The sequence below is a fragment of the Hylobates moloch genome, unplaced genomic scaffold (assembly GCF_009828535.3).
Source record: "Hylobates moloch isolate HMO894 unplaced genomic scaffold, HMol_V3 SCAFFOLD_10, whole genome shotgun sequence".
In the NCBI taxonomy this organism is placed as follows: Eukaryota; Metazoa; Chordata; class Mammalia; order Primates; family Hylobatidae; genus Hylobates; species Hylobates moloch.
In genome coordinates this window covers 5,597,147-5,620,989 of record NW_026652285.1, presented here as the reverse complement: position 1 = coordinate 5,620,989, position 23,843 = coordinate 5,597,147, and the positions used below count along the sequence as shown (strand labels likewise).

General features: G+C 43.7%; 1 protein-coding gene across 1 annotated transcript in view; it reads right to left on the bottom strand.

The window, feature by feature from the left end:
* Window positions 1-1,533: 1,533 nt before the first annotated feature.
* The window catches only part of PRR11 (proline rich 11), a 46,427-nt gene continuing 24,117 nt past the window's right edge, over window positions 1,534-23,843 (bottom strand). Inside the window, exons 3-10 of the mRNA XM_032162858.2 lie at window positions 22,682-22,832; window positions 22,325-22,447; window positions 13,655-13,897; window positions 12,544-12,642; window positions 11,956-12,068; window positions 9,805-9,864; window positions 9,619-9,715; window positions 1,534-5,840 (exon numbers count right to left, since the gene is read on the bottom strand). Of these exons, the coding sequence (XP_032018749.1) occupies window positions 5,772-5,840; window positions 9,619-9,715; window positions 9,805-9,864; window positions 11,956-12,068; window positions 12,544-12,642; window positions 13,655-13,897; window positions 22,325-22,447; window positions 22,682-22,832 (955 nt within the window). The 3' untranslated portion in view covers window positions 1,534-5,771. The remainder of the gene's footprint in view (window positions 5,841-9,618; window positions 9,716-9,804; window positions 9,865-11,955; window positions 12,069-12,543; window positions 12,643-13,654; window positions 13,898-22,324; window positions 22,448-22,681; window positions 22,833-23,843) is intronic.

The following is a 23,843-nucleotide window of genomic DNA, read 5'->3' as shown; positions in this document are numbered from 1 at the left end:
CGGGTTCATGCCATTCTCCTGCCTCAGCCTCTCGAGTAGCTGGGACTACAGGCACGTGACACCACGCCCGGCTAATTTTTTTTGTATTTTCAGTAGAGACGGGGTCTCACCATGTTAGCCAGGATGGTCTCGATCTCCTGACCTCGTGATCCGCCTGCCTCGGCCTCCCAAAGTGCTGGGATTACAGGTGTGAGCCACTGCGCCCGGCTAATTCATATATTTTCTATACTTACTATATACTTTTTTTTTTTTTGAGACAGAGTCTTGCTCTGTTGCCCAGGCTGGAGTGCAGTGGTGTGATCTTGGCTCCCTGCAAGCTCTGCCTCCCGGATTCATGCCGTTCTCCTGCCTCAGCCTCCCGAGTAGCTGGGACTGCAGGCGCCTGCCACCACGCCCAGCTAATTTTTTGTATTTTTGGTAGAGACGAAGTTCCACTGTATTAGTCAGGATGGTCTTGATCTTCTGACCTCATGATCCGCCTGCCTTGGGCTCCCAAAGTGCTAGGATTACAGGCGTGAGCCACCGCACATGGCCAATATATACTTTTCTATAGGTATTATTATTTCTAGTTAAAAAAAGGTTAAAAAGAGAAAAACCAAAACTTTTATTAATCTTTATTTAAAGATGCAAGGTAGAACACATTTTAACACTGGTACAATGGCAGTAGCAGCTTTGCAAATGTTTATCTATATGGACTTTTTTTCCTGCCTGGCTTCATTATATAGCAAAGCATTTTTTTTTTCTTTTTCTTTTTTGAGACAGAATCTTGCTCTGTCACCCAGCGGGCTGGAATGCAGGTGGTATGAACACTGCTTGCTGCAGCCTCAACCTCCTGGACTCAAGTGATTCTCCCACCTCAGTCTCCCGAGTAGCTAGGACTACAGGCACACACCACCATGTCCAGCTAATTTTTTGTTTTTTGTAGAGACAGGGTCTTGCAATGTTGCCCAGACTGGTTTCAAACTCTTGGCCTCAAGTGATCCTCCCGCCTCAGCCTCCCAAAGTGCTGGGATTACAGGTGTGAGCCACTGTGCCTAGCCCCCAGCCTATAATTTTTAAATTTATCTATTTTTCTATACTTAACATATTTTTTTTTTTAGACAGTTTTGCTCTTGTTGCCCAAGCTGGAGTGCAATGGGGTGATCTCCACTCACTGCAACCTCTGCCTCCCAGGTTCAAGCAATTCTGGCTCAGCCTTCCCAGTAGCTGGGATTATAGGTGCCTGCCACTACGCCTGGCTAATTTTTGTATTTTTAGTAAAGACAGGGTTTCACCATGTTGGCCAGACTGGTCTCAAACTCCCGACCTCAGGCGATCTGCCTGCCTCGGCCTGCCAAAGAGCTGGAATTATAGGCGTGAGCCACCGCACCCGGCCAACATATACTTTTCTATAGGTATTATATTTCTAGTTTAGAAAGAGAAAAACCAAAACTTTTATTTATTTATTTATTTATTTTTTTGAGACGGAGTCTTGCTCGGTCGCCCAGGCTGGAGTGCAGTGGCGCAATCTCGGCTCACTGCAAGCTCCGCCTCCCGGGTTCACGCCATTCTCCTGCCTCAGCCTCTCCGAGTAGCTGGGACTACAGGCGCCCGCCACCACGCCCGGCTAATTTTTTTGTATTTTTAGTAGAGACGGGGTTTCACCCTGGTCTCGATCTCCTGACCTCGTGATCCGCCCGCCTCGGCCTCCCAAAGTGCTGGGATTACAAGCGTGAGCCACCGCGCCCGGCCAAACCAAAACTTTTATTAATCTTTGTTTTAAAACATAACCAGATGCACCTTGGTTGTTTACATTCTCTGGTTGCCATTCAGTCTCAAAGTAAACACCGGGAGCATATGATAAATCATAGTTTAAGGAAGCCATAGCACTTACAGAGTTCTCAAATGGTTACAATATAAAATCTGTCATAAAAATCAATAAAAGATGCAAGGTAGAACACATTTTAACAAACTGGTACAATGACAGTAGCAGCTTTGCAAATGTTTATCTATATGATTTCCATAGGACTTTTTTTTTTGCCGGGCCTCATTGTGTAGCAAAGCATTTTTTCTTTTCTTTTTGAGATGGAGTCTTGCTCTGTTACCCAGCAGGCTGGAGGGCAGTGGTATAAACACGGCTCACTGCAGCCTCAACTTCCTGGGCTCAAGTGATTCTCCCACCTCAGTCTCCTGAGTAGCTGGGACTACAGGCACACATCACCACTCCCAGCTAATTTTTTGTTTTTTGTAAAGACGGGGTCTTGCAATGTTGCCCAGGCTTGTTTTGAACTCTTGGCCTCAAGCGATCCTCCCGCCTTAGCCTCCCAAAGTGCTAGGATTATAGGTGTGAGCCACTGCACTGGGCCATAAAGCATTTTCTTTCTTTCTTTCTTTTTTTTTTGACACAGGGTCTCACTCTGTTGTCCAGACTGGAGTGGAGTGGTGTGATCTTGGCTCACTGTAACCTCCACCTCCAGGATGCACGTAATTCTCGTGCTTTAGCTTCCTGGGTAGCTGGGACTATCGGCACATGCCACTATGCCTGGATAATTTTTATTTTTATTTTCGGTAGAGATGGGGTTTTACCATGTTGGCCAGGCTGGTCTCAAACGTCTGACCTCAAGTGATTTGCCCGCTTCAGACTCCCAAAGTGCTGGGATTACAGGCACGAGCCACCGTGCCCGGTCTTTTTTTTTTTTTTTTTTTAAAGACAGGGTCTGGCTCTGTTGCCCAGGATGGAATACAGTGGCATGATCTCAACTCACTGCAACCTCTACTTCCCAGGCCTAAACCATCCTCCCACCTCAGCCTCACAAGTAGCTGGGACTACAGGCATACAACATCATGCCTGGCTAATTTTTTTGATTTTTGGTAGAGACGGAGTTTTCATCATGTTGCCCAGGCTGGTCTCAAACTCCTGAGCTCAAGTCATCCACCTGCCTTGGCCTCCTAAAGTCCTGGGATTACAGACGTGAGCCATGGTGCCCAGCCCTAGAATTTTTTTTATTATCTCTTATCCCACAAGAATGGTCAAGTCATTTAGCATTAAATGAATAGAGTACACAGTGGTTTACAATATTATAAACATTGTAAGTGCCCCATAAAATATTGTTATAAATACTCAACTGCTTTATTCTCAGTGATTATTCCCTTTATTTTTAGATAATGTAAATGTAGCTAGCAGGTTTAAAAAAAAAAACTTTTACTAGAAGCTGATATATATATCTCTTAATGTCACTACCTATTTAATTTTTTTTTTTTTTTGAGACAGGGTCTCTTGCTCTGTCACCCAGGCTGGAGTGGCAGTGTTGCAATATCAGCTCACTGCAACCTCTGCCTCCCAGGTTCAAGCGATTCTCTGGCCTCAGCCTCCCAAGTAACTGGGACTACAGGTGCATGACACCACACTGGCTAATTTTGTATTTTCAGTAGAGATGGGATTTCACCATGTTGGCCAGACTGGTTTCGAAGTCCTGACCTCAAGTGATCCGCCTGCCTTGGCCTCCACAAGTGCTCGGATTACAGGCATGAGCCACTGCACTCGGACACCTGTTTAATTTTCATCCATAAATGTGTTATAAATATAGATGTGGATCTCTGGCCGGGCGTGGTGGCTCACACCTGTAATCTTAGCACTTTGGGAGGCTGAGATGGGTGGATCACCTGAGGTGAGGAGTTCAAGACCAGCCTGGCCAACATAGTGAAACCCCATCTCTACTAGAAATACAAAAATTAGTCAGGTGTGGCAGTGCGCACCTGTAATCCCAGCTACTCAGGAGGCTGAGGCAGGAGAATTGCTTGAACCCAGGAGGTGGAGGTTGCAGTGAGCCAAGATTGCGCCACTGTACTGCAGCCTGGGTGACAGAGTGAGACTTCATCTCAAAACAAAACAAACAAACAAACAAATAAAAATCTCTATATATAGATGTGGGTCTCAAAAGCAGGACTGCCTGTTAGGTGGTAAACACTGTCCCCAGGTCTGCTTTCTAGTCTGGTGACTTTACAACAACACTCTATTTGGCATCTCAATGCAATATTTATCTGTAGAAATACAGTCTTTCTGGGGAGTTGCTTTTTATTTTTTAGAGATGAGTTCTTGCTCTGTTGCCAATGCTGGAGTATAGTGGAACAATCACAGCTCACCATAGCTTCAAACTCCTGGGCTCAAGCGATCCTCCCACCTCAGCTTCCCAAGTAACTTGGACACTTAGACTACAGGTGTGCATCACCATGCCTGGCTAATTTTAAATTTTTGATAGAGATGGGGTCTTGCTATGTTTCCCAGGCTATATTACTGTCTTTGAATACATACGTCAGTGACAACAGGGAACTAGGTCTCACAGTGACCTGCTATGGGCTTCAGAGATTCCTTGGCAAGGCATTGTCGAAAACACAAGGTTCATATTGAAGTTGTCATAAAATTTTTATGTCGCTGTATAAATGTGGACAGCAGATATAAAAATAAGGAATACCTCAGACTTCTGTAAGCCAGATATAAGTACCTACCTAAGATTCTAGAAATGATATTCTAATTTAAAATTTTTTTTTAATTTTTAGAGATGGGGTCTTGCTATGTTGCCCAGGCTGGAGTAAAGTGGCTATTCACAGGCATAATTATAGTGCACTACAGCCTCAAGTGATCCTCCCATCTCAGCCTCCTAAGTAGCTGGGACTATAGGCATGTGTCACCACAGCTGGCTGATTTTTGTATTTTTAATAGAGACGGGGTCTCCCTATGTTATGTTGCCCAGGCTAGTCTTGAATTCCTGGGCTCAAGCAATCCTCCCACCTTGGCCTCCCAAAGTGCTGGGATTACAGGTATTAGTCAAAAGGCTATTTTTTTACTGTCATAACTGCACCTATACAGTACAAACTAGTTATCTAGTTAAATTTGAAGAACCTCTCTAATCTAAATTGGGTAATTCCAGGATAAACATCACTTTGGAGATTGTATTTTCTCATCTGGTTCTCTTGATGATCATGCAAACTAGAAAGTACCCAAATATCTGTATCCACTTTATATCACAGTATGTGTGGGCTCCATACATACTCTAATTCTCCAAATGGAATTCTATTAGTATATCTATATATACCCTACTACATTAAAAAAAGGATTTGGGTGGGTTTTTTTTGTTTTGTTTTGTTTTGAGATGCAGTTTCGCTCTTGTTGCTCAGGCTGCAGTGCAATGACGCGATCTCGGCTCACTGCAACCTCTGCCTCTTGGGTTTAAGCAATTCTTCTGCCTCAGCCTCCTGCATAGCTGGGATTACAGGCACCCGCCACTACGCCCAGCTAATTTTTGTATTTTTAGTAGAGAAGGGGTTTCTTTTTTTTTTTGAGACGGAGTCTTGCTCTGTCGCCCAGGCTGGAGTGCAGTGACGCAACCTCGGCTCACTGCAAGCTCCGCCTCCCGGGTTCACGCCATTCTCCTGCCTCAGCCTCCCGAGTAGCTGGGACTACAGGCGCCCGCCACTACGCCCGGCTAATTTTTTGTATTTTTAGTAGAGACGGGGTTTCACCGCGTTAGCCAGGATGGTCTTGATCTCCTGACCTTGTGATCCACCCGCCTCGGCCTCCCAAAGTGCTGGGATTACAGGCGTGAACCACCGCGCCTGGCCGAGAAGGGGTTTCACCATGTTGGCCAGGCTGGTCTCGAGCTCCTGACCTCAGGTGATCCACCTGCCTCAGCCTCCCAAAGTGCTGGGATTACAGGTGTGAGCCACTGCACCCGGCTGGGTGTTTTTATCTGTATTTGTTATGGATCATCTCATGGAGTGAGGCAGAGCTGGCATCAGTTTTGTTCATCAAAGCTGCTTGTAGAAAGTGGCAGAGTTGGAGTTGGGCTTCTAGGGTGAGCCAGCTATAAAAAAAAAAAAAAGAAGTCCCAATTATAATATCAATTATATTCCTGTGATAAATACAATCTCCTTCTTTCTCAACAGAACCCAGAATTTTTGCAGGGCAACACTGCATTCAGATTGTAAAAACCACTTTTCCTAGTTTCCCTGATGCAATCAGAAGTTCCTGGATAGGGCTTCTTTGAAGAAATGAGGCATAGCTTAATTAACATTTGCCTTTCTCCTTCTCTTGCCTAGAATGTGGACATGAGGCTTCAGGAAATGTAGCCATTTTGTATCAAGAGGATAAAAGCCACACATTAAGGAAGGAAGAACAGTGATTATATGGTGAAGCCACTGTATTATAGTTGTGGACTTCCTACTTCCCAAAGAAATATTTAAATTAAAAAAATAAGTCCGGGAGCTAAGCTATGAGGACGCAAAAGCGTAAGAATGATACAGTGGGCTTTGGGGACTTGGGGGAAAGGGTGGGGTGGGGTGAGGGATAAAAGACTATACACTGGGAACAGTGTACACTGCCTGGGTGATGGGTGCGCCAAAATCTCAGAAATCACCACTAAAGAACTAATTCGTGTAACCAAACACTTTCTGTTCCCCAAAAACCTATTGAAATAAAAAATAAATTAAAAAAAAAAAAGATAGTTGTGGGCCGAGCACAGTGGCTCACACCTGTAACCCCAGCACTTTGGGAGGCCAAGACAAGAGGATCACTTGAGCCCAGGAGTTTGAGACCAGCCTGGGAGATATAGTGAGACTTTGTCTATAAATTTTAAAAAAACAAAAATGAGTTAGTTGTATATATTAAAAAAAAAAAAAGTCCTAATTTATTTACTTATTTGTCAAGGCAGAGTCTTGCTATATCACCCAGGCTGGTTTCAAACTCCTGGCCTCAAGCAACTTTCCGGCCTTAGCCTCCTCCCAAAGCACTGGGATTACAGGTATGAGCCACTACACTCTGCCATGTCCGTATTTGACTCAAGCACTGTAGTCGGATTTCTGATACCTGAAGCCAAATGCAAAACCTGATACAGTTGCTGCACAGTTTCAGAAAAAAAGAAGCCTAAGAGCTGGGTGGGATAAGTCATCTATATCTAACAACAACGTTAACTAGACATCCTCCTCCTGAGTAGATTTTGGCAGCACAACATAAGCCATAGGTCTTATCTGTGATTGTTGTTGTTGTTCAATATGTGGCTTTACAATTTATTATCGTTTATCCATTTCCAGAGTTCTCAACTCACTGTACCTGCTATAAAGTGGGGGCAGTGATAACAAGGATCTTAGAGCTAAACAGAAAAAGGAAGGGGCTAAGACCTTCTGTGAGGCCTCGTCCCTTTGCTCCTGACCTTCACAATTTTGGGTATCACCAAGGAATGTGATTATGGGTAGCATGCTCTAAGAGGAGGAAAGAAGAACCTGGTCACATCTCCATTATACAGAAAGCTGTATAGTGCCCAGTAGGACCAAGTTGATTGGTAAGAGAGAAATTATATTGTCCCACAAAAAGCACTGATTCTCAAACAGTGAACAAAAGGAAGACAGTATTGGGGTGGAAAGTGTCAGCAGTGGAGTCTGGTATGTCCCTGCATCCAGAGAGAGAACGAACTATAAACTTCAAAGCCAAAGATGCCAGCAGCCCTGTGTTCCAGCACTCCAGCAGGGGCGGCCGATGGATGGCTGTTCTTCACAGATCTAATGATAGAGGCAATTAGGGAGATGACTAAGATCAACAGGGTTTGGAAGAAGTCGCACTAGGGCCAGCTGATCTACTGGGTTTGGTGTGTGGTTGTATATGGAGGTGACAAAGAAAGCTGTCAAGACCTTTTCCTTTCAACTCTGCATGGTCTGACTCCTAACTACATCTCCATCCCTGTCTTTCACCACCATCCCTCTCTATGTTACAGCCACACCGGTCACTTCTCAGTTCCTTGAGTAGGCCATGATCCCTCCCCCCATGGGACTCTTACGCATGTTGTTCTTTTTGCCTGGAATGCTCTCCTTCCTGACACTCATAGTGGACCCACCCCACAGTTACCCTATCCAGTAAATGCCTCTTCCTTCTTCGACACTCACCTCAAGCATCATCACTTCCTAAGGGAGTCCCTCCTAGATCATCCAGGCTAGATCAAGTTCCTCTCCGGGTTCCCACAGAACCTCATTCCTTTCCTTCACAGCACATACTGCCATGTGATATTATACAAATATCAGATTATTTGATGAATGCCTATTTTCCCCACTAGACTGAAAGCTTCAAGACAGTAAACTGTATCTGTTTTTGCTTACCACTATATTCCCAGTACTTCAACACACTGCTGGGCATATAGGAAGTGCTTAATAAATATTTACTAAAAATATGTACTAAAGGGATTAATAAAATCAGACATTTACAGATAGACATGATAATCCTACCTATATTTCTTTTTTTTTTTTTTGAGACGGAGTCTTACTCTTTCACCCAGTCCGGACTGCAGTGGCGCTATCTTGGCTCACTGCAAACTCCGCCTCCCGGGTTCACGCCATTCTCCTGCCTCAGCCTCCCGAGTAGCTGGGACTACAGGCGCCTGCCACCACGCCTGGCTAATTTTTTGTATTTTTAGTAGAGACAGGGTTTCACCGTGTTAGCCAGGATGGTCTCGATCTCCTGACCTCGTGATCCACCTGCCTTGGCCTCCCAAAGTGCTGGGATTACAGGCGTGAGCCACTGCACCTGGCCTCTTATTTTTCTCTTCTTGAGACAGGGTCTCACTTCCTCACCCAGGCTGGAGTGCAGTGGCGCAATCTTGGCTCACTGCAACCTCCGTCTCCCGGGTTCAAGCGATTCTCATGCCTTAGCCACCCAAGTAGCTGGGATTACAGGCATGGGTCACCATACATGGCTAATTTTTTTTTTTTTTTGAGACTAAGTCTCGCTCTGTTGCCCACGCTGGAGTTCAGTGGTGCGATCTTGGCTCACTGCAACCTCTGCCTCCCAAGTTCAAGTGATTCTTCTGCCTCAGCCTCCCCAGTAGCTGGGACTACAGGTGCCTGCCACCACGCCTGGCTAATTTTTGTATTTCTAGTAGAGATGGGGTTTCACCATGTTGGTCAGGCTGGTCTCAAACTCCTGAGCTCATGACTTGCCTGCCTCGGCCTTCTGAAGTGCTAGGATTACAGGCGTGAGCCACCGCACCCGGCCATTTTTGTATTTTTTTAGTGGAGACAGGGTTTCGTCATGTTGGCCAGGCTGGTCTCAAACTCTTGGCCTCATGTGATCTGCCCACCTCAGCCTCCCAAAGTGCTGAGATTATAGGCATGAGCCACTCACTGTGCCCGGCCAATCCTACCTATATTTTATAGAATTTTATGAAGCCTAAATATGAAAGTACTTTGCAAAATATGGTACCATTTAAAAATCATTATTACTAAGAAAGCTGCTTTAAATTATGATCATAAATTATGATTATGATTATTTATTTGAGACAGGATCTTGCTTTGTCACCCAGACTGGAGTGTAGTGGTGCAATCACAGCTCACTGCAGCCTTGACCTCCTGGGCTCAAGTGATCCTCCTACCTCAGCCTCCCAAGTAGCTGGAACTACAGGCATGCACCACCACACCTGGCTAATTTTTTGTATTTTTTGTAGAGACAGAGTTTCACCATGTTGCCTATCTTGAACTGCTAGGCTCAAGCAATCCCCCCACCTCAGCCTCCCAAAGTGTTAGGGTTACAGTCATGAGCCACCACACCAGGCCAAATTATTCTCAAGCAAAGGAACCAATATTCTTTTCCTAAAGGGTTACCTGAAACTTTCTCCTTAAGGCCCGTGTCATCACTGGAGTCAGTCCTGTTCCTGTTTCCATATTTTCTTTATTGGTAAGAGGGGTTCCACCTGGGCTCCTGCAAAGGTATTGAAAATAACAGTAGCTGTGTTTTATGGCAACTTTTAAAATGGACTTAGAAGGCATAAAGATATGAGAGTGTATTACCTCTCTACATTGACTTTTCTAAGCAGTTTCCGCAGATCTATCTGACTTTTTCCAGGAGTGCTGATAAAACAAAGATATAAAAATTAGAACTTTGGGAGGCTGAGGCAGGTGGATCACAAGGTCAGGAGATCAAGACCATCCTGGCTAACACGGTGAAACCCCATCTCTACTAAAAATACAAAAAACTAGCCAGGCGTGGTGGCGGGCACCTGTAGTCCCAGCTACTTGGGAGGCTGAGGCAGAAGAATGGCGTGAAGCTGGGAGGCGGAGCTTGCGGTGAGCCAAGATCGCGCCACTGCACTCCAGCCTGGGCAACAGAGCAAGACTCTGCCTCAAAAAAAAAAAAAAAAAAAAAATTAGAACTTGCCAGATTTTATTACTTTTTTCCCAAAGGAGAGCAATCATTTCTATAGGCAACATCCTAGAAAGTAGTTCTATGTGTTACATTAAAAAATAACAGTAGAGGCAGGGCATGGTGGCTCACGCCTGTAATCCCAGCACTTTAGGAGGCTGAGGCAGGTGGATCACGAGGTCAGGAGTTCATGACCAGCCTGGCCAAGATGGTGAAACCCCATCTCTACTAAAAATACAAAAATTAGCTGGGCGTGGTGGTGGGTGCCTGTAATCCTAGCTACGCAGGAGGCTGAGGCAGAGAACTGCTTGAACCTGGGAGGCGGAGGTTGTAGTGAGCTGAGATTGTGCCACGACTCCAGCCTGGGTGACAGAACGAGACTCCTTCTCAAAAAAAGAAAAAAAAAAATAGCAGTAGATGCCGATGGGAACATAAGGTGCTATAGCCATTCCAATACATAATATTTCTTGACCCAGGAGTTACATGTGTAAGAATCCATCCTAGGGAAAAAATCAGCCATGTACAGAGTTGACAGGCAAGGATGTCCACTGAAGACTTACAGAAATTAAATGTCATAACCTAAGCCAGGCTCAGTGGCTTACCCCTGAAATCCAGCACTTTAGGAGGCCAAGGGGGGTGGGTCACTTGAGGTCAGGAGTTTGAGGCCACCCTGGCCAACATAGTGAAACCTCGTCTCTATTAAAACATACAAAAATTAGCCAGCATTGTGGCACACGCCTGTAATCCCTGCTACTCAGGAGGTTGAAGCAGGACAATTGCTGGAACCCGGGAGGTGGAGGTTGCTGCGAGCCGATATGGCATCACTGCACTCCAGCCTGGGTGACAGAGCGAGACTCCATCTCAAAAAATAAAAAAATACAAAAATAAATAAATAAACAGGTTGCTTTCAGAAATTATATAATATGAAAACTAGTATGTCTTGGAATCAAGCAAATATGGTATATGTGTGTATCTGTCTGTGCATAATCATATTGTAGATATAGTTTTTCCCATTCAGTATAACATGAACTCTTCCCATCTTTTTGAAAATTAACTTAAATTGTCATTTTGACATCTTCAAAATATGCAGTTTATTGTATGTAAATTTCATAGATAAAATCCTGTTTTGAGACATTTAGGTTATGATTTTTTTTTTTTTTTTTTTGAGATGGAGTCTCTCTCTGTTGTCCAGGCTGGAGTACAGTGGCACAATCACTTCTCACTGCAGCCTTGATCTCCTGGGCTCAAGTGATCCTCTTTCTTCAGTCCCCAGTTGCTGGGACTACAAGCACACACCACTGCATCAGGCTAATTTTAAATTTTAATTTAATTAATTTTTTTAGAGATGGGGTTCTCACTATGTTGCCCAGGCTGGTCTTAAACTCCTGGCCTCAAGCAATCCTCCCACTTCGGCTTCCCAAAATGGTGGGATTATAGACATAACCCACCACGCCCAGCCTAAAATTCTTTTTATCCCAAAATCTGTTATTAAATCAATGGCGTATCTTATAATAAACAGCATCTTTAAATGGGGCAATAAAGCATATGCCCAGAAAAAGACTAGAATGATAAACAGCAGTATGTTAACAGTGGCTATCTCCAATGATAGGATTATTTAGATAATTTTTGTTTTCTTTTTTAAACTTTTCTGTAGATTTCAATTTTTCTATAATGAGCATATATAACTTTTAACATTAGAAATACACACAAAAAATCTTTTTTTCCCTTTTTTTAGGCCTTTGTACAACAATATAATTCTTTTAAGGAGTAGTAGAGCATAGTACTGTGCAGTTCCTTACATTAAGACATTTGTAACTCGAGTCGATAACACTTTGGAGTTAGGTTTCAGGGTAACACGCTGCAAGTCAGAGACAGTAACTAGTGGATTCCGTGCTTTCGGCGATGGTATAAGCTTTAATTATAAAATGAGACATTATTAAAACAAGTTTTAAAATATCACTCAAAATGTAAACATGCAAAAACAGCAAATATCTGAGTGCTGAGTATGTGTAAGATAGATCCACTATTCTACCCAATTTTTATTCCAAAGCTTCAAAGGATGTCTCTACCTCTTCAGACTAAGGGTTGGGAGATAAAGTTGCCTAATTAAATCATTTCCTAATATATACATTTTGTTGGGAAATCCAAAACTACTAAAATAAAAACATCAAAAACTTAACTTGAAATGAAATGACTTCTCCCTCCAGCACCCCCCACCCCAATTGTATACAAATTGAGATGAGGTCTTGCCATATTCCCCAGGCTGGTCCTGAACTCCTGGGCTCAGGTGATCCTCCCACCTTGGTCTCCCAAAGTGCTGGGATTATAGGCATGAGCCTATATTGTTAAAAGCAAAAAGAGCATGTATATGGTCAATGACATCTTACCTTCCTCCTTTCATCTAAACTCTGTGTCTTCTTTAATTTTACAGTCAGCAGATCTTTAACTGTGATCTGCATGGGTCCATCTTTTTTTAATGGTCCAGCCTTAAAATACATGGTAAGGTTAGAATTCAAATTGGAACCAGCACAACTGGTGAAATGCAAATCCAAATCTAGTTTTTAAAGACTCAGAGTTAAGAGGTAACTCTTATCTACCCTAGGAACCTGTCATATTCTTTCTACTCAACCAAGAATAATCCTATTTTTATCACTCATTGAAAAGCATTCATCAAAATGTAAGGCTTCCCCCACCCCCCAATTTTGTTTTTACAAGCTAAGGCTTTGCTAACAAATAAGAGATGGACTAGTTTCCTGCAATATTGCATCTTCCCCGGGAGTCACTATAATAAGACAAGAGTTGAAGGAGTTAATCGGGTTAAAGTGAAGTTTTGCTTGAATTACCTAGAAAGATAACTCAGTTTCCACAGAGCAAGAATGTATACAATCAGAGAGGTATAATTAGGGCAAATATAACAATAGGCTCCGGGGGTGTGTGTGTGTGTGTGTGTGTGTGTGTGTGTGTGTGTGTGTGTGTCAGGATTGGGAAGACTCTGGATTTAATTCAGCTACATTAGACCAAATTATCCATAGTGAAAATTCAGCAGATTTTAAAACAGGGTCATGCCTGTCTTAGTGATTCACAAATTGTCTGGTCCCCTTGGTAAATAAGTAACTGAAATAGAGATTGGTTCTCCAGCCTAATGATATGAAACTTTGGAATCCACTATCTTTGTTCTGACTTTACTCACTAAGCAATCTTCTATTCTTAATTTGGTTTCCTAGGGAGGTTTTCTTCCCTAGGAAAAAGCCATGCTGAGAAGCGAATAGGAATCTTCCACTCTACTGGGTTTCACACACATCACTTTCATTTCTCAATCCAGCTTCTAGGAATTCCTCAGGAACTGAGATTTTAAAAACACAATAACTAAGATACGGAATCAGAACAAAATATAGCCTGCCGGCCCAAGCCCTGATTAGCCTGGCCTTAAAAGCCCACTTGGCTTTACTCCTATATTACACACTCACCAAAACACAACATTACTAGATTGTTACCTACCTGAAGCGCTTTAGCGAGGCTGGGTTTTCTGAGCAACACAGGTGCTAGTGGTGGTGGAGGAGGTGGCAGAGGTGGAGGAGGAGGAGGAGGAGGAAGATGGCTGGCTGGCTGTGGCAGTGTGGGAGGAGGCACAGCTTTGGAGTCTCCGGGGGTGATCAGAACACAGGCAGGCACATTTGTAAGTTTACCACTCATGTGACATGTTTGACCACAGCTTGGACAGGAAGAACTTTCTGAGATAGTCTGGAAGAAGACATCACATTTGGCAAATAAATAACAAGTTAATTTGATTCTTGAGGGTGAGAGTCATCAAAATAATAGCTACCATGTATTGAATGCTTTCTCAGTGTACCATGTGCTTCATGATATTTTCTCATTTATAATCATAAGTTTCTTCATTTCATTCATTCATTTTATTTTGTATGTGCTATATGCCAGGCACTATAGGTACAATGTGAGCCCTGTGTGTCACCTCATGGAGCTGACAGTCCGGTGACGGAAGACAGACATTAAACATGCACAGAAGGTCGGGAATGGTGGTGCACACCTGTAATCCCAGCACTTTGGAAGGCTGAATCCAGCAAATTGCTTGAGCCCAGGAGTTCGAGACCAGCCTGGACAACATAGTGAGATCTTATCTCAAACAAACAGGCACAAACACACTCAAAACAAAACAATACTTCAATAAGAGCAATGAAGTGTGCTATGAGCATGAACAGCTGGAGGCTTGGGAAGTGATATTTAGCCATGATCTCAAGAATAAATTGAGACTTAGCAGATGAAGGGAGATAAGGACTAGCGGAAGAGTTCCTTGCAGAGGAAAAAAATACTTAATACAGCCAAGAATATAGTACAGTCAAGAAACTGATAAAGGCCAAGGATCTGGAACATGACTACTGTGGACTGAATTGTGTCCCAGAATTCATACGTTGAGATCTTAACATCCAGAACCTCCGAATGTGACTATATTTGGAGATAGGGTCTTTAAAGAGGTGATTAAGTTAAAATGAGGCTGTTAGGGTGGGTCCTAATCCATTCTAACTGGTGTTCTTACAGTAAGAGGAAATTGGACATGCAGAGAGACATCACGAATGTACTCACACAGAGGAAAGACTGTGTGAAGACACAGAGCAAAGACAGCCATCTACAAGCCCAGGAGGGAGCCTCAGAAGAAACTAACCAAGAAGCCACAGACTTCTTGCTTCCAGACTGTGAGAAAGTGAATTTCTGGTGTATAAGCCACCCAGCCTGTGGTATTTTGTTATGGCAGCTCTAGCAAACAAACACAATGACCCTATGAAGTAAAACGGTGTATTAATTTCCTGTGCCTGCTGTAACAAATTATCCCAAACTTGGTGGCTGAAAACAATTGAAGTTTATTTTCTCACAGTGCTAGAGGCGAAAAGTCTGACATCAAGGTGTCGTAGGAGCTTCACTGCCTCCCATGCCTCTGGGGAAGAATTGGTTCCTTGCCTCTTTTGGCTTCTAGTAGTTGTCAGCACTCCTTGGTTTCTGGCTGCATCACTCCAATCTCTATCTCTGTGGTCACATTGCTTCTCTTCTCTGTATGCATTCTGTGTGTGTCTCTCATAAGGGCACTTGTCCTGGGACTTAGGGTCCACCTAGATAATCCAGGAAGATCTCCTCTTCTCAAAATCCTTACCCTAATTACATTTGTAAAGGCCTTTGTCCAAATAAGCCTGTATTTTACAGGTTCTGGGGATTAGGACTTGAATATACCTTTTGGAGGCTGCCATGCATTCAGTACCCCACAAATGGTATCATCCTAAATTTATCGATGAGGAAACTGAGGCCCAGATGAGTTAAATGACTTGCCTTTTTCTCCTTTGGCTAATTCATCCTGAGGCACAAATTCTGGGAGCAGGGATGGAATTCCAGAAGCTTCTCTCCAGACCAACGAGCACAATGTTGAGACATAGGGGCCTTGCTTGGGGGAGTTTGGAGTGGATATTTTCCTGCATATATCAGTCAGGAAAATAGAAACCACTCTGGATATTGAAAAGAGGGGTAATGTAATACATGCACTTGGTTACATTTATAACGGAAGAGCTGAGAGGCCCACTGGGTAACGTGAGGCAATCTAGAGATTAGCAACAGCAGGAAGGTATTAACATCCTGAGGCTGGAGAAACAAAAGGTGGAGGCGGTGTATCCAGAGGTCTGGAGGTAGGTTTACCCAGAGAATCACGAAATGTTGGCTGGGTGCGATGGCTCACGTCTATAATCCCAGCACCTTGGGAGGCCGAGGCAGGTGGATCACCTGAGGTCAGGAGTTTGAGACCAGCCTAGACAACACAGTGAAACCTCGTCTCTACTAAAAACACAAAAATCAGCCAGGTGTGGTGGCGGGCACCTGTAATCCCAGCTACTTGGGAGGCTGAGGCAGAAGAATCGCTTGAATCCGGGAGGTGGAGGTTGCAGTGAGCCGAGATTGCACCACTGCACTCCAGCCTGGGTGACAGAGTGAACTTCTGTCTCAAAAAAGAAAAAAAAAAAAAAAAAAGAAGAAGAAGAAGAAAAGAAACATGGAGTATTTATCCAGTGGGAGATGGGGCCAGGAAGGCAACAACTACCATTGCTGGAGAAATCATGCAGTAAAGAGAAGGAGAAGAAACTCCTTGTCTTCTCTCTCCCTCTACTCTCTCATCAGTGTCTCGCAATAGGCCATCATAACCAGGAACCAGGTGACCTGGAGCTTGAGGAATGTATCCTGTAGGAGCCAGCCCTCCCAGCAATACAGAGCAGAGTTTCTGAAGTGGGGCAAACAGGCCCAGGGACTAGCCCTCACCTGTAGCCATTCCTCCTTCTGGTAAAAGCACCTGGGTTTCCCTTCACTCCCTCAGTCCACGTGATCTGGTCAGGATACTCACTCAAGGACTAGACACATAACCCAGGCCAAGTTCTCTTGGCTGAGATTGTTCTGTTATGAGAATAAGAATATAAGGCTGCTAGCAGCCATGTTGCTAGTGCAAGGGGAGAGTCTGTCTGAGAAATAAACTTACTCTAAAGAAGGCAGAACTGAAAGATGAGACAGAGCGAGGATGCTGACAATATCATTTGAGCCTCTGAATCCAGCCATACCCTCGACTTACTGGTTTTATGGGCTTAAGCCAGGTTGCATTGTGTTTCTGTCACTTGTGGCTAAAAAGAATTTTGACTGATACAGCCTTCTAGGCGCTTTCTTAGTGAAGGAAATAACATAAGCTTCATTCTTAATTCTTTTTTCTTTCTTTTTTTTTGAGATGGAGTCTTCCTGTGTCGCCCAGGCTGGAGGGCTGGAGTGCAGTGGCACGATCTTGGCTCACTGCAACCTCCACCTTTCTCGGTTCTAGTGATTCTCCTGCCTCAGCCTCCCGAGTATCTGGGATTACAGGTGTGCGACACCACGCCCAGCTAATTTTTTTGTACTTTTAGTAGGGACGAGGTTTCACCATGTTGGCCAGGATAGTCTCGATCTCCTGACCTTGGAATCTGCCCACCTCGGCCTCCCAAAGTGCTGGGATTACAGGCGTGAGCCACCGTGCCTGGCCCATTCTTAGTTCTATATCATCATCCTCTCTGGTACATTGGGATTAGTGATTTGGGGTTAAAATATAAGAAGAGCTGAAATAGGAGAAAAGTCATGAAAGGTAGCGTGTGTACACTAGAGGTGAAGGAGGGAAGGGAAGGTTTATAGAATTATTTCACACATACACACACATTCATTCTAGACTTTTTAAATTAAAAGAAAACTTTTTTTTTTTTAGAGATAGGGCCTCACTATGTTGCCCAGGCTAGAATGCAGTAGGCTGGAGTGTCCTGAGGCTCAAGGAATCCTCCCACCTCAGTCCCCTGAGAAACTGGGACTATAGGTGTGTATGCCACACCCAATTACAAAATTTAATTTTTAAGGTCTGTTTGAATACTGCCTTGTCACCCACAGCAAACTTCTCTGACAAAGTTACAAAATTATGGGAATTCAAAAAAGTAATGAATTTACTTCTAGAACCAAAATCTCTACTGGTCAATTAGTTTTATGTTTAATTTAATTTTTTTGCTATTTATTTTTGGAGTCCCACCTAGTCTCAATAATTTTATTTAGGCCTGGTGTGGTGGCTCATGTCTAGAATCCCAGCACTTTGGGAGGCCGAGGCAGGCAGATCACTTGAGGTCAGGAGTTCAAGACCAGCCTGGGCAACATGGTGAACTCCTGTGTCTACTAAAAATACAAAAATTAGCCGGGCGTGGTGGCGGGCACCTGTAGTCCCAGCTACTTGGGAGGTTGAGGCAGAAGAACTGCTTGAACCCAGAAGGCGGAGGTTGCAGTGAGCTGAGATCATGCCACTACACTTTAGCCTGGGCGACAGAGTGATACTTTGTCTCAAACAAACAAAAAAAAATTATTCTATTTTTTTTTGTCTCAAATAATATTTTTTGAGACAGACAGAGTCTCGCTTTGTCACCCAGATTGGAGTGCAGTGGCACGATCACAGCTCACTGCAACCTCCACCTCCTGGGTTCAAATGATTCTCCTGCCTCAGCCTCCTGAGTAGCTGGGACTATGGGCACACACCACCACGCCTGGCTAATTTTTGTGTTTTTAGTAGAGAGGGGGTTTCATCATGTTGGCCAGGATGGTCTCAAACTCCTGACCTCAAGTGATCCAACCACCTTGGCCTCCCAAAGTTATACATTTTAATAATACACGGGAACATCCTATAAACCCTGTTCTGAATATACCTTTACACTTAATTTAATAGTGTATTATTATTATTATTATTATTATTGTTTTTGAGACACAGTCATGCACTGTTGCCCAGGCTGGAGTGCCGTGGTGCAATCTCAGCTCACTGCAACCTCTGTCTCCCAGGTTCCAGTGATTCTCCTGCTTCAGCCTCTGGAGTAGCTGGGATTACAGGAGCATGTCACCACACCAGGCTAATTTTTTGTATTTTTAGTAGAGATGTGGTTTTGCCATGTTGGCCAGGCTGGTCTCAAACCCCTGGCCTCAAGTGATCCGTCCACTTTGGCCTCGCAAAGTTTTGGGATTACAGGCGTGAGCCACCACACCTGGCCATTAGTGTATTCTTTAAAAAAAAGTTTTCCTGGGGGAAGGGGACTGATGGTGTATTCTTGAGATCATACCTCATTAGTACATACAGAACTACCTCATTCTTCTTAACAGCTACATAGTATTCCATTGAATGAATGGATTATAATGTATTCAATTAATCCCATATTCTTTGACACTTAGTTTTGTTTGTAAGTTTTTGCTATTTTTCAAATCACACTGCAATAAATAACTTTGTACATATGTACAAAATTTGGTTGCATCAAAAGATATAGATTTAAAAAATTTTTATAGATGTTAATTAATTATAGCCCACAGCAGTTTTATCAATTTAGGCCATTCTCAATAACAAGAGAGCACCTGTTTTTCCAAAACTTTTGGTCTTTGATTTGTTTGTTCTGTCAATCTGATAGGCTAAAGGCATTACTCATTGAAGTTTATTTTGCATTTCTGTTTTTCGTGTGTGGCAGAGACTACTAATTGCCTCCCAATATACATTTTTGCCTTCTTTAGTAATAGGAAACCTGACTTTTAGCTGGACACACTGTAATCCAGATGATAGATTACATTTCTCAGGTTCCCTAGTGGCTAGGTATAATTACATGACTATGTTTTAGCGAAATGAGATATAAGTAAAAGTTCTGTAAATGAGTTTGGGAAGTCGCCTTAATGGGTGTAGTAGATACCTCGGTTCATGCCATTTTCCTCCCTCAGCCTCTCCCAGTAGCTGGGACTACAGGCGCCTGCCACCACGCCCGGGTAATTTTTTGTATTTTTAGTAGAGACGGGGTTTCACCATGGTCTCGATCTCCTGACCTCATGATCTTCCTGCCTCGGCCTCCCAAAGTGCTGGGATTACAAGCGTGAGCCACCATGCCCGGCCAACTTTCCTCTTTCTTCCTGCTGCCTAAAATAAAGACACTTTGTTTATGCAAATATTCTTTGAGGCTTTATCACTGGTACCACAACTAGTCCTGATACACTTTTTTTTTTTGAAATGGAGTCTCATTCTGTCACCCTGGCTGGAGTGCAGTGGAGTGATCTCGGCTCACTGCAACCTCCGCCTCCCAGGTTCAAGTGATTTTCCTGCCTCAGCCTCCTGAGTAGCTGGGATTACTGGTGCCCACCATCACACCTGGCTAACTTTTGTATTTTTAGTAGAGACAGGGTTTCACCATGTTGGCCAGGCTGGTCTCAAATTCCTGACCTCAAGTGATCTGCCCACCTCGGCCTCCCAAAGTGCTGGGATTACAAGTGTGAGCCACTGCGCCCAGCCCTGATTCACTCTTGAGATGGAGTCTCGCTCTGTTGCCCAGGCTGGAGTGCAGTGGTGCAATCTCAGCTCACTGCAACCTCTGCCTCCTGGGTTCAAGCAATTCACCTGCCTCAGCCCTCCGAGTAGCTGGGATTACAGGCATGCACTACCAAGCCCAGCTAATTTTTGTATTTTAGTAGAGAGGGGGTTTCACATTGGCTAGGCTAGTCTTGAACTCCAGACCTCAAGTGATCCACCGTCCTCAGTCTTCCAAAGTGGTGGCATTACAGGGGTAAGCCACCGCACCCGGCCCCTGATTCACTCTTTTTTTTTTTTTTTTTTTTTTTGAGACAGAGTTTCACTCTTGTTGCCGTGGAGTGCAATGGCGCAATCTCAGCTCATTGCTACCTCCACCTCCCAGGTTCAAGCGATTCTGCTGCCTCAGCTTCCTGAGTAGCTGGGATTACAGGCACCCGCCACCACACTCAGCTAATTTTTTGTATTTTTTAGTAGAGACGGGGTTTCACTATGTTGGCCAGGCTGGTCTCGAACTCCTGACCTCAGGCGATCCACCCGCCTCAGCCTCCTAAAGTGCTGAGATTACAGGCATGAGCCACCGTGCCCGGCTCGATTCACTCTTAAGTGAAGTTGAGCACCTACTCATGTATTTATTTATTTTATTTTTATTTTTATTTTATTTTATTTTTGAGACAGAGTCTAGCTCTGTCACCCAGGCTGGAATGCAGCGGCACGATCTCGGCTCACAGCAGTCTCCACTTTCCGGGTTCAAGTGATTCTCCTGATCTCAGATGATCTGTCTGTTTTGGTCTCCCAAACTGCTGGGATTATAGGCATGAGTCACTGTGCCTGGCCCTACTCATGTATTTAAGAACCATTTGTATTCCTTTTCTTTCTGCCCAGGATGGCCTTGAACTTCTGTGCTCAAGTGTTTCTACCATCTCAGTTTCTTGAGTAGCTGGGATTATAAGTGTGTACTGCTGTACCTGGCTTGTATTCCTGTATTTAGGTGAATGCTGTGTTCATATTATTTCCTCATTTTACTGCTAAGTTGTTGGTTTTTTTTGTATTGATTTGTGGTGGTTCTTTATATATTCAATAATTAATCCTTTTCCTGATATTTGAGCAAATATTTTTGCATCTTATTTTGCTGTGCATAAATTTATTTTTATGTCGGACTAGTTATTTAAAAATGTACAAACAAGCCAGGTGCCATGGCTCACGCCTGCAATCCCAACACTTTGGGAGGCTGAGGTAGGAGGATCACTTGAGGCCAGGAGTTTGAGACCAGCCTGGGCAACAAAGTGAGACCTCCATCCCTACAAAAAATTAAAAAATTCACCGGGCAGGTGGCACACACCTCTGGTCCCAGCTACAAGGGAGGCTGAGGCAGGAGGATCCCTTGAGCCAGGAGGTCAAGGTTGCAGTGAGCCATGATCATGCCACTGCACTCTAGCCTGGGTGACAGAGTGAGACCCTGTCTATAAAAAAAAAAAAAAAAAAAATTACAAACAGCAGGCAAAATTTTTTTCAGATCTGCTTTAATACTGACAATATTGAACTTTACCTGAGCTCTGTGATTCTGGAAAATAAGGATGGCCAAAAAATCTCCCCATCCTAGGTGGGTGCAATAGTGTGCAAGCCTGTAGTCCCAGCTACTAAGAGAGGCTGAGGTAGGAGGATCACTTGAGCCCAGGAGTTAGGAGTTGGAGTCTAGCCTGGGCAACATAGTGAGATCCCATCTTTAGAAACAAACAAACAAACAAACAAAAATCTCCCTACAGTTTTATGTCCAGGAAATAATTTACTATTTTGGAAGTAATGTGGAACCAACTTTTTCCACATCAGTTAGATAAGCTTTATGGATGGCTCCCTTATTTATCTGATAAAGCCAGACACAGACCCTCCAAATTCCCATTCTTTGTCTCATAAGTGATTAGCTGAACTGTTCATTGCCACTGACCAATCTGGACAAAATATCTACTAACTTGACCAAACTTTAGTCAGGATTTAGCCCTCCCCATAGGCCCTAGAACCTTGACCTATTCTTGGGCTTAAGCAAGCATTGGTATGCTGAACAACCTTCAGGAAAAGATGTTCCCTGATCCAATCAGCTATCTGATCAGATTATCCCAACTCTTCATCTTACTTCCCTATAACCCGGTTTGTTCTACCCTTTTTATTCCTTGCTAACAAATAAAACTTTTTCGCTTAATGTTTGAGATATAAATCTTATGACTTGAGCATTTTCCCTATTGCAATAGTCTTTTCAAATAAAGTGTCTCCTTACCTAATTCCAGATTTGCTTTTTATGTGACAATACCAACCTTTAGTGCTTCCTGGAGCTTGCATAATTTACTTTCCAAAATGCAAAACTGTTGTTTTAGACTATAAAGTTCTCGGTGGCAGATACGAGATGGAAAGATGGTGTCTTTCAATACTTCTAAACTCTGAAATTAATAATAAACAATTCTGAGTCCTATGAGTAACATGATAAGGACAAGAAAACACGAACCAGAAAGTGACTTGATGTATGTTTTATAAAAGCAAAGGCAGACATGACTCAATAATTTCATCTTATCTGAGTTTAGCTTGAGGGTTGGACTGACTTGAGCACATATGTATATAAACACCAAGTGTGTAGAAAAACCATAGTGCTGAAAACAGGGATGTCACATCCATACCTGGGTTATGCAGTTCTGGCACCAGCTGTATATAGACCATACTCTATTTGTCCAAAGTTTTATTGCATCTCTGATGTTAGGAAATTTGAAGTTCCAGGATGATCTTAGCCAGCTTCTGCTTTGAGATATATCTATTGAAGAAACAATGACTCTGTAGGAAAAACAAAATGAAACAAATAAAAAACCCCTAAGTCAGAATAATAGCCTTGGCCTGGCGTGGTGGCTCCTGCCTCTACTCGTAGCACTTTGGGAGGCTGAGGTGAGGAGAATGCTTGAGACCAGGAGTTCAAGACTAGCCTCAGCAACATGGCAAAACCCTGTCCCTACCAAAAAAAATACAAAACTTAACCAGGCATGGTGGTGTGCCAGAAGAGAGAGGAATATGCAAACCAGGCTTGAAGATGGGTTAAATCAGAGCTTTTCATTCCACAAAAGAGAAATTTTAATGGGGTCAGAACATTGATCTTCTAATATTTGAAAGCCTGTTAACTAGGAGAGAGATAGCAAACTGTTTTGTCGTAGGAGGACCCACGCAGCTCTGACAGTTTAAAGCGTCATGAATGCAAATTTAAACTCCAGAAAAGAAGAGCTTCCTAACAACGGGACTTCCACAGCAATGGGATCTGCTTCCTCGTTCAGTTTGTGCCTTTCCCATGAGCAAGAGACTCCTAGGAGAGCCGCAGCCCGTTAGGAAGCCGTATGGGAACTCACTCACAGGTTCTTTGTTTATTTTTTTGAGACGGAGTTTTGCTCTTGTTGCCCAGGCTGGAGTGCAATGGTGTGATCTTGGCTCACTGCAACCTCTGCACCCCGAGTTCAAGTGATTCTCCAGCCCCAGCTCCCGAGTAGCTGGGATTACAGGCACCCGCCACCTTGCCTGGCTAATTTTTTTTATTTTTAGTAGAGATGGGGTTTCACCATGTTGTCCAGGCTGCTCTCAAACTCCTGACCTCAAGTGATCCACCTCCTTTGGCCTCCTAAAGTGCTGGGATTACAGGTGTGAGCCACTGAGCCCGGCTGGGAACTGACAGGTTTTTTGGATGGTCTCTGAATGTCATGCAACTCTTTTATTTTTTATCAAAAAATTTTTTTTTGACACAACGTCTTGCTGTGTTGCCCAGACTGGAGCGCGGTGGCAAGATCATAGCTCACTGCAGCTTCT